Source organism: Gambusia affinis, linkage group LG03 (genome assembly GCF_019740435.1).
Source record: "Gambusia affinis linkage group LG03, SWU_Gaff_1.0, whole genome shotgun sequence".
In the NCBI taxonomy this organism is placed as follows: domain Eukaryota; kingdom Metazoa; phylum Chordata; class Actinopteri; order Cyprinodontiformes; family Poeciliidae; genus Gambusia; species Gambusia affinis.
The window spans coordinates 9,788,752-9,806,373 of NC_057870.1; the positions used below are offsets into that span (position 1 = coordinate 9,788,752).

At 43.2% G+C, this 17,622-nt stretch overlaps 1 protein-coding gene across 5 annotated transcripts in view; it reads left to right on the plus strand.

Annotated features, from left to right (window-relative positions):
- Positions 1-17,622, plus strand: part of dtx1 (deltex 1, E3 ubiquitin ligase) — a 54,627-nt gene that overhangs the window by 18,387 nt on the left and 18,618 nt on the right. For all 5 annotated transcript variants that reach the window (XM_044110849.1, XM_044110848.1, XM_044110845.1 and 2 more), the window contains one exon: positions 8,239-8,986. In XM_044110849.1, the coding sequence (XP_043966784.1) occupies positions 8,239-8,986 (748 nt within the window). The remainder of the gene's footprint in view (positions 1-8,238; positions 8,987-17,622) is intronic.

Below are 17,622 nucleotides of genomic sequence, written 5' to 3' on the forward strand. Positions count from 1 at the left end.
ATAAAAGATCTGCTTCATTGTACCCCCCGCACCCCTTTCTCTCATAAACCTTAATAAAATCAAGTAGATCCTATAATCCTGGGAAGGTTTCTAGGAATTAGAATAAATAGAGTCCAACTTTTGTGTACCTAAATCGAGTTGTTCAGGGCGTTAGAAGTTTTTTGCTTTTTTTTTTTTTTTTTAAGGAGAATATCGGTAAACAAACAGCATAATGGCTTGTCATGTCTTTCTCGGTTCTCCCAGACTCTTTCAGGAGACAAAGTAAAAGTTTAACAGATTTTATTGAATCTGTTAAACCTACAGGAGGAGGCAGGAAATGGCAACACTATGAGGTAGAGGGACAGAGGTGATCCAGGGAGACAAACCCTAATGAAGGTTGAACGGTCGATGGCTTTCGGTGGATGAAGGCGATGAACGCCAGGAAAGAATGAGCAGAGTCGGGGGAGTCGTTGGCTGGCGTGGTACAGGGGATGCTGGGAGCTGACATAGAAGCCGGACGTGTTGGATCAGTGGCTGCATGACATCGATAAGAGGTCGTGAATGGTTGACCCAGGAACTATTGCAGGGAGATTACGAGTGAGGAACCCTATGAGGAACTCTGGAGGTAATGACAGAGGAAACCTTGAAGGATGAATACAAAGAAGGAATTAGCGAAAGGCTAAAGCACATGAGGGAAAACACAAGGAGTCAATAGAGGGGCAGCAGGTACAGCAGAGGTTAACACTCAGGCACTAGGCCCTCTTGTCCTTTGGTTGACGGTGTTTGATGATGATAAAAGATAAATGGCCTGTACTTGAATAGTGGTTTATCAAGTCTGAGGACTCCAAAGTGCTTTACGCTACATTCAGTCATTTACCCATTCACACACACATTCATACGCCGATGATGGCGAGCTACATTGTAGCCACTGCTGCCCTGGAGAAGACTGACAGAAGTGAGTCTGCCATACCATCAGAATAGTGCATGGTGGGTGTTCAAACTGGCAACCTAAATCATTTTTAACAAGATTTGAAAAAGGATGTTTTCAGATGGCTTGCTCTCTAGACTGAAGAATGGACGTACAAAGCAGGTAGAGATGCACCTTGAAAGACTTGAGGCTTTAATTTCAGTCCAAGGTTGTTTTATAAAGGAGGCAGAATAAAAATGCACAGATCAGTTTTTACTTCCTAAAGAACATATTTAATTTCCCTTCCCATTGACAATAATGTGGTAGTTTAGTGTTATTCTTTATAGAGGCACTGTAATCATGCTTCTCGGGGAGTTCGTGACATTTAATAGTTCCTTCGTTGAAAGTTGACGTGCAATAGAAAAGAACCCAAAAAAACTTCTGGGTCAAATTATGTTATATGGACCTTAGAGTGGATTCCTGCAGTAAGTCAGATTATTGCCAGTGTGGATTAGAAACTTTTCAACAGTGTATTGAAAAAGCACAGGAAGAGCATTAATGTTTTAATGTCAACGCCTAAAGGGAACATTTCGTAGGGGAAACCGGTGCTTGAGAGCATGTATTTAACCGAATACCAAGTTCAGAAAAACATTTATAGCACAACTTAGATTTCGGGTGCTGAGAGGAAGAGTAAAACCAATGTAATGCAAGTATTTCGTCTTGTTTTCATTACCCCTTAAAGACTTTTCAGACATATGACTGAGCGTTTTGCGAACCCTCCCCTTCCAGTTCAGCGGGAACCGCAGCAGAATGTTTTAATACGATCAACGGGAGCCCCTGGGAAGCGGTAGAGGTTTGTCAATTATAGGGATTTATGATAGAGCTTGATCCAGGCGCAGCGGCAGCGGGGCAACCCAGAGCAATGAATACAAGGTGATGTTTTCCACTGACACAGATCTCTCATCTCTGTCCAAAAACTGAGCGTTGTATGTGTGAGAGCCGGGAAGGGGTCCAGTGAGTGACAGAGTGGAAAATGTGAGGAATGGCTCAGTGTGACTGCTTTGGTCAGGATCCAGAGGAGACTGGAGGGGTGTTGGGGTCGGTGGGGGAAGCTGGCGTCAGCAGCAGATGATGAGTGCAGGAGGAAGACTCTGCTGGTGCTGTTCTCAGGGAAAGTAATAGTACAGTGGTTCACATGTGGACACACGCACCCACCCCGTCCTGCTCGCTCTTCTCTCTTTCGTGACAGCAGCGTCTTGCCTCTCTGTGACGACACCATTTCAACCTGGTGCATTTTGCCATATCTGGAATTACCTGTAGCTACTGATCGAGTCATAGATGGCTTGAGTGAGTTATTTTTTTATTATTGTTTCTCAGATAGCCACAGCACAAATGCACCGAAAGCGCGACACAATTTTACTGGCATATTTATGTAGTATATTCATTTGGATAATAGAAATAGCACCATTTTCTTTTGCAGTTTTTTTTTTTTTACCTCCTTTTGAAATGATAAAAAATTGTATTTTATTTTTTTTATGTTTCTGGTCTGGATAAGTGCACAAGAATAAAAGGTCATTGTAAATCTGATGTCTGATGGTATTTCCAGAATGTATTCACCTCTATTCATCCATCCACTTACAGTTGTACTTTCTTCTTATTCTGTCCACAAACCCGTAGAAACTTCTAGCCAAAAAACAGACATTTTATTATTTTGAAGTAAAAAAAAAAAAAACAGGGGGATAACAGAAATGTAATTTTGAAGCCTGGAAATTACAGTCTTCAAAAGTGTCATTTTGTCTTTATTTTGACATGAAAAATGAGGAAAATCCTTGAGGGGGGAGGGTAAAAAGAGAGCATTAGAGTTCTGCTTCCAGAGTAAATTATCCCCTCAGGCTGTGCTGCATATTTTCGTTCAGAATGAGCAGTGATTGTACATTCGCTGTAAAAGCAGTCAATATTGCTATCTATGAAGTATCATTTTCCCAATCTATTTACTTCCCCTGCAGGATACCTCTAAGGGCAGTCAAGGATGTTGCAATTTAATGATGCATGTCTTTCCCTTTCAGAGAGTAATTCCCTCCCACTCACAGGCAAACACAAAGCTATTAGGGATGAGGACTGGAGTGACTTCTTTTTTTATTTTATTTTTTTGCTCCGGCTAAGATGTGAAAGGCCAATTGAGCCCACCCTGAACCCGCCTGGTGCTGTGTGACAGTGGGTCGAGAGTTCCGCGGCGAGATTCGATTGTAACAATACATCATGCAGCTTTCCCTCACCCGGAGGAGACTGTGCTGGTGTCGGGGGCAGGAGGAGGAGGACAGATGGAGGACATCGAGGGAGAAAAGTGAGGCAGGAAAGATGGCCGCCGAAGGCACAGAAGGTCAGACAGGAAGTGACCACTCTTGCTCGGTTTCCTGTTAGGATGAGCGGGAAGGGTCACCGGGAGAACATCAGCAGCTCAGGCCAGACATTTTGGTGGGACGGGGGGGGAAGTGGAGTGTTTGCACAGCAGTAAATTACAGGATATAATAGGTGGCAGAAGTTTCAGAATGAATGTTTGGACAAAACTTTTCCACAGATGGCTCTGGGACTGCTGTGTTGTGGCTTCTGGTCTCCAGTCCTAACAATCCTCCGTCAGCAGTTTACACAGATCCTACAGCAGAATGCAAACATGACGGCACAAATGTTTCTGCCTCACTAAGTCTCACCTCTCAGTTTTGGAGTTATGGCAGCTGGTTATATTTGGTACCAGCATCCTTTTGTCTTCGTGTCCAAATCCAAACCTCAACTCTTAAATTTTTGCAAGACTGCTTATGGGGTACCGTTCTTTCACGTGCAGTACTTTTCAGGGTTTTTTTTTTTCTTCCCCCACATAACTAACAGAAACATCTGCTTAGCAAAATTAAATGAATTTATACAAAGTCTGTCATTATAGCGGACAGTAGCTATGTTTACTTGCACAAAATTACTTTATAGTACTGAAATGTATTCAGACCGGGAGAGGGAAAAATAATTGTTCATATGAGAACAAAATTCATTATCCGATCTTTACATGCATTGGCAGCAGGTTTTATTCGGAATAGATGCACTGACAATTACTAAACATAAAAACAGACAACCACAGTAGTGTGTTCGTTCTGTGTTTTCAAAGCGTCCGTCTCCGCTCCAGGTTCGGTTGAGACGTTAATACACTCCCTAATTAAGTTTGCTCTGTAGCTTCTATTCACTGAAGGGTAAATACGTCACGTTAGCATAGGACACATATGTGGGGTCAGGTCAGTTTACCGCAGTCAGAATGAAGACAGAATATGGCTTTATGCATTATCAATCAACATCACCCACCCCTTTCATTTGGATGACAATTTGAGATGTGAAAATACTCAGATTGAGGTATTTTTATACCCGATTACTCATGTCCCAGTGTTCCTATAACCCATCTCTTTTGACCACTGGCATTATACTTGAAACATTTTAGCACCATAGCACTTTTTCTTCCTAATTACTGTGTCATAGGCAAACAGCGGAAATACTAAATTAATATTGCCACGAGTCATTTCATACGACAATGGTTTCTATTAAATGTAACATTGTTTTACATCTTGTCTCTGCTCAAACATTGAAAATAAATAACAAACCATGTTTAGAACTGCTCACCTTGGCATTTCCTAGTCCTCAATCCCATGTAGACCCAGAAAGCCCTCTGTAAAATGTTACGGGTGGAAGTGCTGATGTAGTAAGTTGCTGATTACAGTACTAGTGGCAGAAACCAGTTTACTTGTGTACTTGACTGAATGTCAAAATGACTGACTCCTCTGTAGACGTGCTGACATCGGTCTCAGTCCAGCCTCCCTCAGCATCATTTCTTTGGTTTATGACGTTGTAGATCATTGTTGCACAAATTTCATATCATAAAGCTGGTTGTCTTCTTGTCTGCCTATGTGTTATTTCTTTCTGTAGCTATCAATATACCCAAGGATGTGTGACTGTGGGTCAAACATATCATAATTTTCCAATGTAAAGCCCTTAAGGCTTTTAGTGCACTTCACAGAACAGTTGTCATACCTGGTTGAGCGACTGGTGATTAGTTTGAGCCATTAGGATTTTCTGTGTTCAAATAAATTAAGCTATTTACACTAAGTGGAAAAAAATAAAACATTAATTTGAGTACAAGAGTAGAAATCAAAGATATGGTCAGAAGCAAACACACTTTGCTGTCCTTAAGCTTTCGGTACAATACTTCAGTGGTTCAAGTCTGGTAACTTTTAACATGATGGTAATCACACGATGGTTTAAAACACCTTGATATAAACCCAGTTTTCTTTACATTTAGTCTATAGTCCAATTTTTCCCTTTCTTTGTTACTGCAATCTAATCATTTCATCACGTAAAGCACTTTGAATGATCTTGTTTCTGAATGTTGCTATGGAAATAACCTCGCCATGCCTTCGTCCTCCATCAGCAATTCACTCCAACACATTGCGTTCATAAGAAGCTCACAATATACAGGTCCTGCCAGATGTGCATTGTGTATGCGACTTTATTTACTGCTTTAAATAAAGATACTGCACCATGGGTAATATTTTCTAAACTAACTTCATTTCGTTTCACATTTTTTGCTTCTACTGGACTGCTGAGCTTCGTGAAGCCAAACTTCTTTCCATCGTCATTTGTCAAAGTCATTGTAAGACCTTTTGTGTAATTTGTACAATTAATATCAATCATTATTTGGCAGTTCTGAAACACAAAGAGAGCAGCTCTCTCACAGTTTTTCCTTTTTCTTCTCTGGCCAATGGTGTAACAGTGGTGGGAGGATTTTTAGCGAGAAGCTGCACACAGGCTGTCAGACAGAAGGAAACTGGATGTCCCAGAGCGATGAACGGTGTAGAAATAATTGATAAAAATGATGACTCTGTAAATGGAAATCATTTTTACATTATAACCCTTTTTTTTTCTTACCTCATTGTTTCATTAGTCATCAGGTCGTCAAGTCAGCAGGACGGTGTAAACTAAACAAGCCGCTCTTCCAGAAATTTCTGAGACGTGTACAGCTTTTTAACCCTAAACTTCCCGTCAGGAGTTTACGTCCACCCACCGTTGGCTTTGATGTCTTGGCTTTTAATTGGAGCGACCAAATGTTTTCTGGAGAAACACGTAGTGGCCAGATGAGACAAAAACTGGGCAGCTCAGCTGTAAGACGAGGCTTTCAAGTTCAGGAACACTGAACCAGCAGTAAAGGATGGCAGTGGCGTTTTTTTGCTGCACTGGTTCATTGTACAGAGCGGATGTATTTCATCTCAAACCAAAAGCCGGGTTGCAGAAACCTGGAGGCAAGTTGGTTTTCCATCCGAGTTCAGATCGCAGACACACATCAGGACTGATGCTGGATAAAGCAGACATCAGAACAGTGTTATGATGTAACATAACACTTACTTTAAGCTCCCTGAATGACCTCTACGCTTTGGGGGAAAAAAAATAAATATTCTAAACATCTTGTCAGAGGCAGAAAGCAAAATTAGTTCCACCAGTTTGGCCATTAACAGTGCTCAAATATCCAGCCAGTTTCTAGGTGTGTATAGATTAGAGGCAATCCTTCACAAATTTAAACCAGTGGTCCAATTCCAGCTTTAATATATATATATATATATATATTCCCTTCTCACCCACCGCGGGTGGTGATTCTTCTTCCTCTTAGCTCGGGTCCTCTACCAGAGGCCTGGGAGCTTGAGGGTTCTGCGCAGTATCTTGGCTGTGCCTAGGACTGCACATTTCTGGACTGAGATGTCTGATGTTGTTCCTGGGATCTGTTGTAGCCACTGTTCCAGTTTGGGGGTGACTGCCCCGAGGGTCCCGATGACCACAGGCACCACTGTGCTGGCAGGATAGCTCAACAGATAAGTCAGCGGGTTTTCACCCGGTCGACCCGGGTTCGAATCCAGGTCGAAACCGGAAAAAAGGGCGCTATCCTGTCTGGGTCCTTAGGCAAGATCCTTCGAGCTACAGCCTACCTCATAACATGAGAGACACAAAGAAGAATATATATATATATATATATATATATATATATATATATATATATATATGTCATTAAAATCCCTGAATTATTATACTAACAAAAGAAAAACTATTTGCTTCTCTGTTTAAGACTAGACAGTAACTGTAGCACATTACAGACATTAACCACATAATATGGTCACGTCTGTGTTATGGATTTCTGTCAGATCAGCTTACGCTAATAAACAGTCTTCTAAATGAAATGCTGCTCATCCCTCCTTAACCATGTGGATAAATTAAGGCCTGGGGACAAGCAACTGCGCTTGTTACATTATTTATGAAATTTGCACAATGCTTATTTAGCTGTTGATTTTTTACATCAGTTTAAATCATACTTGCATGTTGCACATCTGTTAAAAAAAAGGAAGAAGTCACAGTGAGGAGCTGGAACATCACAGAGCCTTTCTCTTCTACAGAGAGCAGAACATGACTTTCAAAAACCACGTGGAAGCGGTTTCATTTTGAAACGTATTAAACAATGTTGTGTATTTTGGCTTTCTTCTGAGATAAAGGAGGTACACCTGCAAGCGACGATCACACATTGGTGCAGATTTATGCACGGACGGCTGGGTGAAGATGTGAGAGACGCACGCGGCTGGCTGGCTAGTCATCTGTGAGCGCACGGCTCAGACTGAAATTAGCCACCAAACCGAGTCCTTTAACAGCAGACTGCAGGACATAATCAAGGTCAGAGTCGCAGTTTCTGCTGATGCAGTGTATTCCCTTGCATTGGTGCCAAACTGCCAAATGAGGGGGTTACCGCTGCCCAGCGGTCCTGCTCAACCCATGTCAATCCCACGCCTATTTATTCTCCACACACACTCCCATTCCTCCGTCACTGTCGCGGCTCTAGCACGGGACTGTGCATTTAGCCGTTAAATTAGCTGGGGGAGGAAGAGGAGCGACGCTTTCTGCAGGAGCGCCTGCAGCATACCTTTGTTGATGTGTGGCGTGGAGATGGATAGGCTGAGGTGTCCTGATTTCCCATGGGGCTGTGGTAATTGTGTTATAATGGAGGAGGGAGCTGAGTGCCCATCGGCAGTGGTACATGGGCACAAAGTGCCCTTCCACCCTGTCGTCATACAGAAGAGTGGCAACAGCCACCAGTGGGGTCCCTGACGATGCTTTAGACTTAATGCAATACTAGAAATGAGTAAGAGGCAACCGAAAGGGACTTGTGGGTGGTTTGAGACAAGCCTCGTGATTAAAATTAAAGTTGTAAATCCTTTCATTTGCCAAAGTGTTTACCATTCAAGTCAAGAAGTCATTTTCACGTCCTACTGTTCTCCGCTTTCTCTTAGGCACCATGAGGCCCGTGCAGAGGAACTTCTACGAGCCGTCGTCAGCCCCAGGGAAAGGCGTGGTGTGGGAGTGGGAGAACGACAACGGCTCGTGGACGCCGTACGACATGGAGATCTGCGTGACCATCCAGAATGCCTACGAGAAGCAGCACCCGTGGCTGGACTTGACCTCTCTGGGCTTCTGCTACCTCATCGACTTCAACAGCATGTCCCAGACGAACCGGCAGAGTCAGCGCAAGCGCCGCCTTCGGAGACGCATGGACCTGGCGTACCCTCTCATCATGGGCTCCATTCCCAAGTCCCAGTCGTGGCCCGTGGGCGCCAGCTCTGGCCAGCCCTGCTCGTGCCAGCAGTGCATCCTGGTGAACAGTACAAGAGCTGCCTCCAACGCCATCCTGGCCTCTCAGCGGCGTAAGCTCCACGGAGGGACGGCTGGCAACTCGGGCGCCACGGGAGCCCTCGGCGGCGTGCGGCAGAGCAACACCTTCGCTGGAACCTCCCTGTGGTCCCCGACGTCCGGCTCCTCCGGTGCCAACCACAATAACATAAGTGCGGGAGGTGGGCAGTCGAAAGCCGAACAGGTGCAGTCGCCGCTGTCTTCTGCCAACTTCCCCTGCTCCCCGGTGATGACATCGCTTTCATCCTCCCACGGTCACCACGCGCTCACCATCAACGGACAGAACAATCTGAACCGGCCAGGCACCCAGCGGATTTCCATGGGGACCACCAGAGGAGCCATCCCACCTGGGTAATGGTGTTTGTTTTTGCTCCTTGAGATTCTCTGAAGTCCGCCGCAGCCTTCGTGTGTTACTGCCTCAGCATAAAGCTCACATTCAACTTAGATATTGATTGAATATTTTAAAAAAACAACAAACAAACAGCATGTTTGCCTCACAAAGCTTTACGCTGAACGTGTCGGATTTTCTGTACTTGTTTTTTTTTGTTTGTTTTTTCTCTCTCTCTCCACTTCTTACTCCGCTGATTTATGACTGCTCTCTTTTAACATGCTGATCAATGGATCTGCAGAGGAATCATAAAAAAATCTTCAGCTTAGTCTTGTGTGCCAGAGTCCTCCCTTTCCTTCCCTGTATGTATGTATGTGTGTGTGTGTGGGCGTGGGCGTGTGTGTGTGTGTGCGTGCTCCTTAATGAGCTTATGTTGGCCCCAGTAGGCGTGAAATACTGCGGCTCTTCTGGATCATTCTGCTTTGAACTAATTTGTTGCTATCAGGGTGCGCCGGGGTTGTTGAGTCGCTTGGAAGCTGAGGAGTCTGAAGGGCGAGTCGAGGAGGTGGGGGGGGGGGTGAATGTGTGGTATGTGTTTTTAACAGCGTCTTTGTTTGACTGCGCGTCGTTTCTGACTCTTGTGTACGTGGAGTGACTGATGGGCAACGTGCGAAGAGGGCACTGGTGTAGCTTTGGGAGCCTGTTTGCCATGAAGGCAGAGCTCCAGCGGGGAAGAATGAATAATGGATCAAGGGAAAATCATAGCGCCAGCATGGAGCTGACCTCAGTGCAGTTCAGAGAAAAGGAACCAAGAAAAGGAAGTTTCACGTTCAAAGCAGTCCTTGTCCCTGATCCTGGGGTTTTTTTCTCCCCCCCGTTACAATAAACCTAAGCATAGGAACAAAGTAGAAACTCGTTCAAATTTGTTGCATGATCGAAAAGATACACTAGGGTCGGCCATGTTGCGAGCAGCAGCCTGGCCCTGAAAACCCACACCGTGCTTGGTACCTGTGTTTTTAGAACAGACACTCAAGGTTGAATTGTTTTTCTTAAAATCATTTCTGCTTATTTATTTTAGTACTTTGATCATAATGTTCAAAAACTGGTGATCACTGATATATATATAAACAGCAATAAAGAATAACTCTATAGAAGACAATGGATTTAAAATGTGAGTAAGCTGATCTTGAGATCACAGAGTGTATTTTCTTTTATTTGCTTTAACTTTACAAAGTAAAGTTTCTGAGGTTTACCTGTTTTGTGTAAAAAAAATATATATATATATTATGTGGTGGATGTGAAACACCTTAATAAATGGTAATAGTATTGTTACTATTAAATCTAAAAAATAACCTTAAATAGTAGCTACTATTAATAAGACATAAGGGGCAAATAGGAGATGGAGATTGTCATGGATATTCTGTGTGAAGGTTTTTCCTTAGTTTGGGGTCCACAGGCATTGTAAGTAGTTTATTGCCTGAACAATTATGCAAGATGCTAAATTACATCAAGATGTTTAGAGTTGGTCCAGGCTCCCGTCTCAGTCCATGCCCTGTGAATTTTACTCAGCATCATAAATGGGCTTTACGTTACACTGCTCCCAAGGCTTCAGGTGTCCCTGGAAAATTCAGTGGAAGGAAAAAGCAACATAAGCTTGAATACAGTAATTTATCAGTTCCCCCTTTTTCGTAGAAGAGGTCAGGAATCTTTTGGAGATGTGTCAACTTAGCAGTGTTGTGTAGGCCTCATCGTAACATTTCTGCTTTTTTTTTTTTTTTTTTTTTTTTTTTTTTTTTTTAATTGGTTCTGAAAAACTGCATTTTGGGTTTGGGTTTTTTGTCTTATTATTTTTATTGGTTGCAAAATGATGCTCACAGTGTGGTGGCGACACTGACGTGCAATCTGGACACTCGCTTGTGTCCGTGATATGAAACCCTCTCCCTGCTCTAGTTTGATTTTTTAATTTATTTATTTATTTATTTATTTTTTTTTTTGCTTCTGGGGAGAAACACACTAAAGTGCTTGCTAGAATAACATCCTGTCACCACTGTTGACTGAAACGCTTTTGCTTTCTGCAGCCGGACTCGGGTCACTGAAACGCCCCCGGGGGTCCTCCCATTCAGGGACATCTCTTCTGGAAATTCAGGACTCAGTCAAAGCTCAGCCATGCAGGAGTTGTAGGTAAAAACGTGACTTTCTCACCTCGAGGCACAGAAACACTGAGACCCACAGCGGTAGAGAGAGGAAAACAGATTGGAGGGGAGGCGGAAGGAGGGGGGTTGACGGTGGTGTTGAGCGTAAGGCGGAGCAGATCGGTTCCCAGGCGAGTGGCTCGACGTACAGGATGAGTGTGGTTAACATGCGCGCAGCAGGACACGAGAGCTTGCAATCTCACGCAGGCACAGCCTGAAACGCAAACTCCCAGCGCACGTTCCCACAAGTGAGTGCTGCACACAGATAACAGAGGAACCCACGCAGAGTGTAAAACATCAGACTTTTTTTTTTTTCTTCTTTTTTGTTTTACTATTTCACACACCCACGCCCTAATTTAGCTGTTGTTGGGTGCAGGAAAGGTATTTGGCGGTTTGTTTTGATCAGCTGAATTTACGTGCAGAAAAACAGCCGCCGTGCTGCAGGTCAATTCTCTAGATCGATTCAAAAAGTCGCAAGAATCTCGCATGTTGTTTATGTATTCTTGTTGTAAGATCGCACGGGGTCATAAATGTTGGTATGTCATGTCCATTGTTTGATGGCGACAGCTGCTGTTGATGTATTGATCTCTTATCATGTCAGCGTGTCATAAAACAACTGGCCATAATAAGCTGGAAAACGGGTGGAGGTTGGGTGTTGTGAGCGTCACGCCTCGCACGCACAAACATATTAGAGGTGGCACCATCTGCTGGTTTGTGTCAACACGTCTGCGTATGTGAAAACTGGACTGCGTGCTATGGCGCTGGAACCTGAGAGCTGCTTCTTCTGGTTTTGATTTCTTTCACATTTATCTGATCTAAATCTGAGTCCCAAGGAATAACAGTGCAGCCATCAGCAGATGCATAAATATGCGAAGACGTTGCACAAACTTTCATTTTCAGTGAATATCTTTTCATATTTGTGATGTCAGCAAATGGGGGGGCGGGAGAGGAAAGCTGACACAGGCTCAAAAAGAAAACTGGATACCTAAGACAGCTTAGATGCAGGAAGCTTTTACTGCCTGATGTCAATTTTCTCAGAGGGATAGAGAAATCTTGGTTCACTCTTTTTTTGCATGGAAAACCTTGTTTGAAGCCATCCCACAGCATCTTAATGACATTAAAGTCTGAAATTTGCCTGGGCAGAGGTCAGAGGTGAACTGGCGGTTGTGCTTTGGATCATTGTCCTGCTCCATAACTCAATGCTCCCGTGCCGAAGGTCATAAAGCGATGGCCGGACGTTCTCCTTCAGGACACTGACCAGAATTCATGGTACCGTTATTTACGTGACGTTATCCAGGACTTGAAGCAACAGGGTGGGCACAGATCACCACACTCCCACCGCCACGTTTGACTCCGTTGTCTTTCTGTGAGGCGGTGTTAGTTTTATTTACGTAATGGGCCACGACATTTCCAAAAAGTTAAACTTCTGTCCTGTCAGCCCACAAAATACAATTATTAATTTTTTTTTATCCTGGTCTGTTTGGTCTTTAATCCATTTCTCACATCGACATTTCCTTGACGAAGGCGTTACGGAAAAAGGCAAAAACAAAAGAAAACTCTCACTGAGCAAATAGTTATTCAAAAGTGGACTTAACATAGCAATGACTTGTTTGTGTGTAACACTTTGTGGTGGAACAGACATGCTAGTTCACACGGTCTTGAGTGTTTTGATTTGTTTGGTTTTTTTTCACTGAGAGGAAACCACTTCCTCTCTTGTTCAGCAGAGTTGGTGTCTGTGTTGCCAAATTACCTTCTGATGAGCGAAAAACAAAATGTAAAACCAAAAAAAAGGAGAAAGAAAACCAACAGCTAAGTTTTCTGTTGAAAGGAGTGAGAAAAAAAAATTAAACCACATGTTTGCTGTTTTCATGAGGCCCCTGAGGTAGGAATGCTAATGTGGGACCCGACCGGAGGGCCCGCGAAGACGAGGAGCAAACAGATCAATATTCTCCATCGAGCTGCTCCGTCGCTATGTTCAGACGCTCCCCGCCAGGACGAAAATTAATATTATAGCAAATAAATAAACCATGAGAGATTATGTGGGCCAAACTGATGCAAGTTTGAAATTTGCTGGTGTCAGTGTTGCTCCTCTCCTCTCCGCCCCACTCCAACTCCACCGCAGCAGGGAGAAGCAGCTTTGTGTCCGCCTGCTGCTGCCTGCGTCAATACAGTAATTTAATAAGTACTCATAAATTTTTATCCACATTTTTTTTATAATGCATGATGAGCAGATGAAGTGGATTTTAGTTCTTTACCAGCATTTCTTTTTAAACTGGGCTTCATGCCGTGGGTCTAACGAAGAATGACGTTCGATTAGGCCCTAAAAGAAAGCTGAATATTCCCTCAGGAGTGGAAGAATGGCACCAATATGCCAACCCATATGCCCCGACCTGCCAGAGACCGTGATCAATGTGGCATCGCAGCATCAGCAATGAAGCTGCGGACTCTTTTAACAGTTTCTTCTGACCTAAGAACCCAGAGCAAGAGACCTTAAAAACACGGTCCTGCGTAAGATTTTATTTTATTTTTTTGTGAAAACAGGAAAGCAGAGACAGAAAAACTTCAAGGTGAAAGCATGTCGAGAGGAAAAGCAAAAGTTGTTCTCACGGCGTAAGAAGAAACGCAGTGGTGACAAAGGTTTTGTGCGGTTTGCTCAACGTCCTCGGCGAAACTGAAGTGCCACAACAGCAGAATCACAGAGGAAACGCTGAAGATCTGTGCCTGATGTTGTGCTGCGATGTGTTACGTCTGAGCGCAGGCCCACATAGCCGTTTGATCGTGAGGTGTGGGGATGTTTTTTTATTTTTGACTGATTCAGTTTAAATTGTAACTCTGAAGACCACTCCAAAAAAACGAGCCTTGATTTAGTTTGAGATTTCAAAAGCAAACCAAAAAATCTGAATCTTTATGTTTAGCCATCCCTCCAATTCTATGCCAAGTGTTGGAAATAAATTATTTATTAAATTCTTAATAAATAAGAAGAGATAAATAAAATATGAGCACAGAATGTTGCAGATTTCTGAACACTTTTTGAGAGAGTTTTTGGATTTCCCCGGCAGAATGAACCTCACTGAGGATGTCTGCCCAGATTTAACTGAGGCATTAAACTTTTAAGGACAAATTCTCAAAGAGCAACAAGATTTACAGCTTACAGATTACCTGAAATACACTCCTGATCAAAATCTTAAGACCAGTCAAAAATTTGCAAGAATTAGCATTTTGCAACACTGAATCTTAAGAAGGTTCTAAGTAGAGCTTCACAATGTTAAAAGGACAAATCAGTGCAAGAGACAAGAACATTTGAGCAGGGAATTGTCTGAAAACTGCATTTACACTCAAACATGATTTTTTCAGCTGATCAAAAGTTTAAGACCATAGTCTTTAAAAGCCAAAAGCTGTGCAAACATCTGGATTCCATGTCATTTTCTGTGAAGTCTTTACACTGTCAAGACCTCCTGATGGCAAAAGCAAAAAAGCTCACTGACTTTGAACGTGGTAGGATTGTTGAGCTGCATAAGCAAGGCCTCTCTGGCGAACGTGCCATCGCTGTTGAGGTTGGGAGTAAGACAGTCATTTTGCATTTTTTAAATGATCCTGAGGGTTATGGAACAAAAAAGTCAAGTGGTAGACCCAAAAAAATTTCACCAGCTCTGAGCCGCAGGATCCGATTGGCTGTCCGTCAAGACACGGGACGATCCTCTACCCAGATTAAGGCCATTACTGGTGCTGACTGCAGCCCAATAACCATCAGACGGCATCTGCGAGAGAAGGGCTTCAGAAACAAAAAACGTCTTCAAAGGCCACGTCTTCTTCAACACCACAGAATTGCCCGTTTGGACTTTGCAAGGATGCACCAAACATGGGACATTGAAAGGTGGAAGAAAGTTGTCTTCTCTGATGAGAAAAAATTTAACCTTGATGGTCCTGATGGCTTCCAACGTTACTGGCATGACAGGGAGATCCCACCTGAGATGTTTTCTACACGGCACAGTGGTGGGGGCGCCATCATGATTTGGGGTGCGTTTTCCTTCAATGGAACAATGGAGCTTCAGGTTGTGCAGGGGCGTCAAACAGCAGCTGGCTATGTGGAGATGTTGCAGCGGGCATCCCTCATGACTGAGGGCCCTCGTCTGTGTGGTAATGATTGGGTTTTTCAACAGGACAATGCTGCAGTTCACAATGCCCGCCTGACAAAGGAGTTCTTCCAAGAGAATAACATCACTCTTTTGGACCATCCTGCATGTTCCCCGGATCTAAACCCAATTGAGAACATTTGGGGATGGATGGCAAGGGAAGTTTACAAAAATGGACATCAGTTCCAGACAATGGATGCCCTTCGTGAAGCCATCTTCAACACTTGGAGCAACGTTCCCACTAGCCTCCTGGAAACACTGGCATCGAGCATGCCTAAACGATTGTTTGAAGTCATCAACAAGAATGGTGGAGCTACTCATTACTGAGTCCTTTTTTTTGACATTTTGATTTCTGTTTTGGGGGGTTTTCGGGTTTTTTTGAGCTATGGTCTTAAACTTTTGATCAGCTGAAAAAATCATGTTTGAGTATAAATGCAGTTTTCAGACAATTCCCTGCTCAAATGTTCTTGTCTCTTGCACTGATTTGTCCTTTTAACATTGTGAAGCTCTACTTAGAACCTTCTTAAGATCCAATAGTGCAAAATGCAAATTCTTGCAATTTTTTGACTGGTCTTAAGATTTTGATCAGGAGTGTATTACAAAGTTCCTTAAAGTAGGTCAGGATTTTGACACAGGAGAATTAAAAGGTATCACAGATCATAAAGTTCAGCCTCGTAATTTGCTAAATTATTTCTCTAGTTGAATAAATTCTCTTAACTGTGTTGAAAATCCTGTTGGACTCCAGAGAGCTCCAATGTATTCACTCTGTAAATACAACCTGCCCTTATTTTTTTTTGTTTTGGGGGGCCACAGGGGACAATATAATAAAATATTCCAAAATCTTCCCCACACATGTCCAAACAGTCCATACCGTTGGGAGAGTCCTGCATAATTTTATAATCTGATGCGTTGTTTCTTTCAGAGCAGACTCTTTTGTGATGGGGGGGAAATCAGATGTTCTCCCAGATGTTGGAGCGTTCTGTGAGGAAATACTTTTCTTTTTCTCTTTGATCGTCTCTGCACCTGCTCTGTTTGTGGCTGCGGCGAGAACATCTGTTGCCTGGTTAGCTAACGAGTCAGAGTTGGCATCTTTTTGTCCTCCTGTTTTGTAAAAAAAAAAAAAAAATTATCATTACTTGCACAAAAGCTGATTCTGGTTCTGATCTCTCATACTTCATGGGACACATTTGCGTCTGCCTGTAGTTGGAGAGAGCTACCTGCTTTGTAAGTCTGCTGCAGATTGCACATGCACAATATGGGTAAAAGGGGGAAAAAAAGAGCTACTTGGTTTTTGCCCCACATTTTATCAATTGTTTTAAAGGAGCGAACGGGGAGCTGCTCCACGGTTAAACCATGGAAGTCGTGCAGCTGCAGGTTCTGTCATCACTGTTTGAAGGCAGCTGGCTTGAGGTGCAGCTGTGATGGACAGGGTGGCTGCCTGGAGATGAGGGATACTTCTGTATTTAAAGTAAACCGGCGAGGAGGAAGGAGTAGGAAGACGGCGGAGATTTATCCGATTTTAAGATGCAGCTTTGTAGAAAAAGCGCCTTTTAGCATTGTTGGTTCTTTTCAAACAGAAAGTGTTAAACATCTGATGATGGACGGGAGTTTGTTTACGAGTTCAGTATGAATATTTGTCAGTGTGGAAAATATATCATCCAGATAAGGGCTTATTTCTTCCCGCCTGTAGCAGATAAAACTAGCCAAAGGTTTGTATCGATCCATTTATTGTGATGGGAGTTATCGTCACCGGAACTGAAAATCCAGGAGACAAAACGGCGTCTCCATTGAACGTCGAGCCATGTTTCCGTGATGTCGGATAAATGTCGTGTCCTGGAACAAAATGTACGTGCAGACGGTGCATTACATTATGCTAAAGATGCTGCTCTGTCCCATTCCTTCCCCGGATGTAAATGATCCGTTTGATCACGGCGCTCTGTGGACACCATGAATTATACATGCACACACAAACAGAGGCATGTTGTCCCTCATATACTCTCATTTGGTTTCCATTTAAGTGTGTGTTTTAGTGAAAAGGAAGATTTCCCACTGGGCAGCACAATTTTTTTTATCTTGTTTTTATTTTTTTCACTTGATGCCTCACATCTTCGACCTTACCTCTGAAATTTACTGCTAAGCCAGCGCTCCTTTATCCACAGCAGTGGAAACAAACACTGGCTACACTCTCAATCAAGCTGATACCTTTATTGAGTGAAGGGGCAGCCTCGTGTCTTGAAGTATCAACTCTGTGTTTTGTTTTAGCTTTTCTTTTTTCTTTTTTGTTTTTTTCTGAGCGCCCTCTCTGAGCTGAGAGATAACATTAATTCCTCTGTT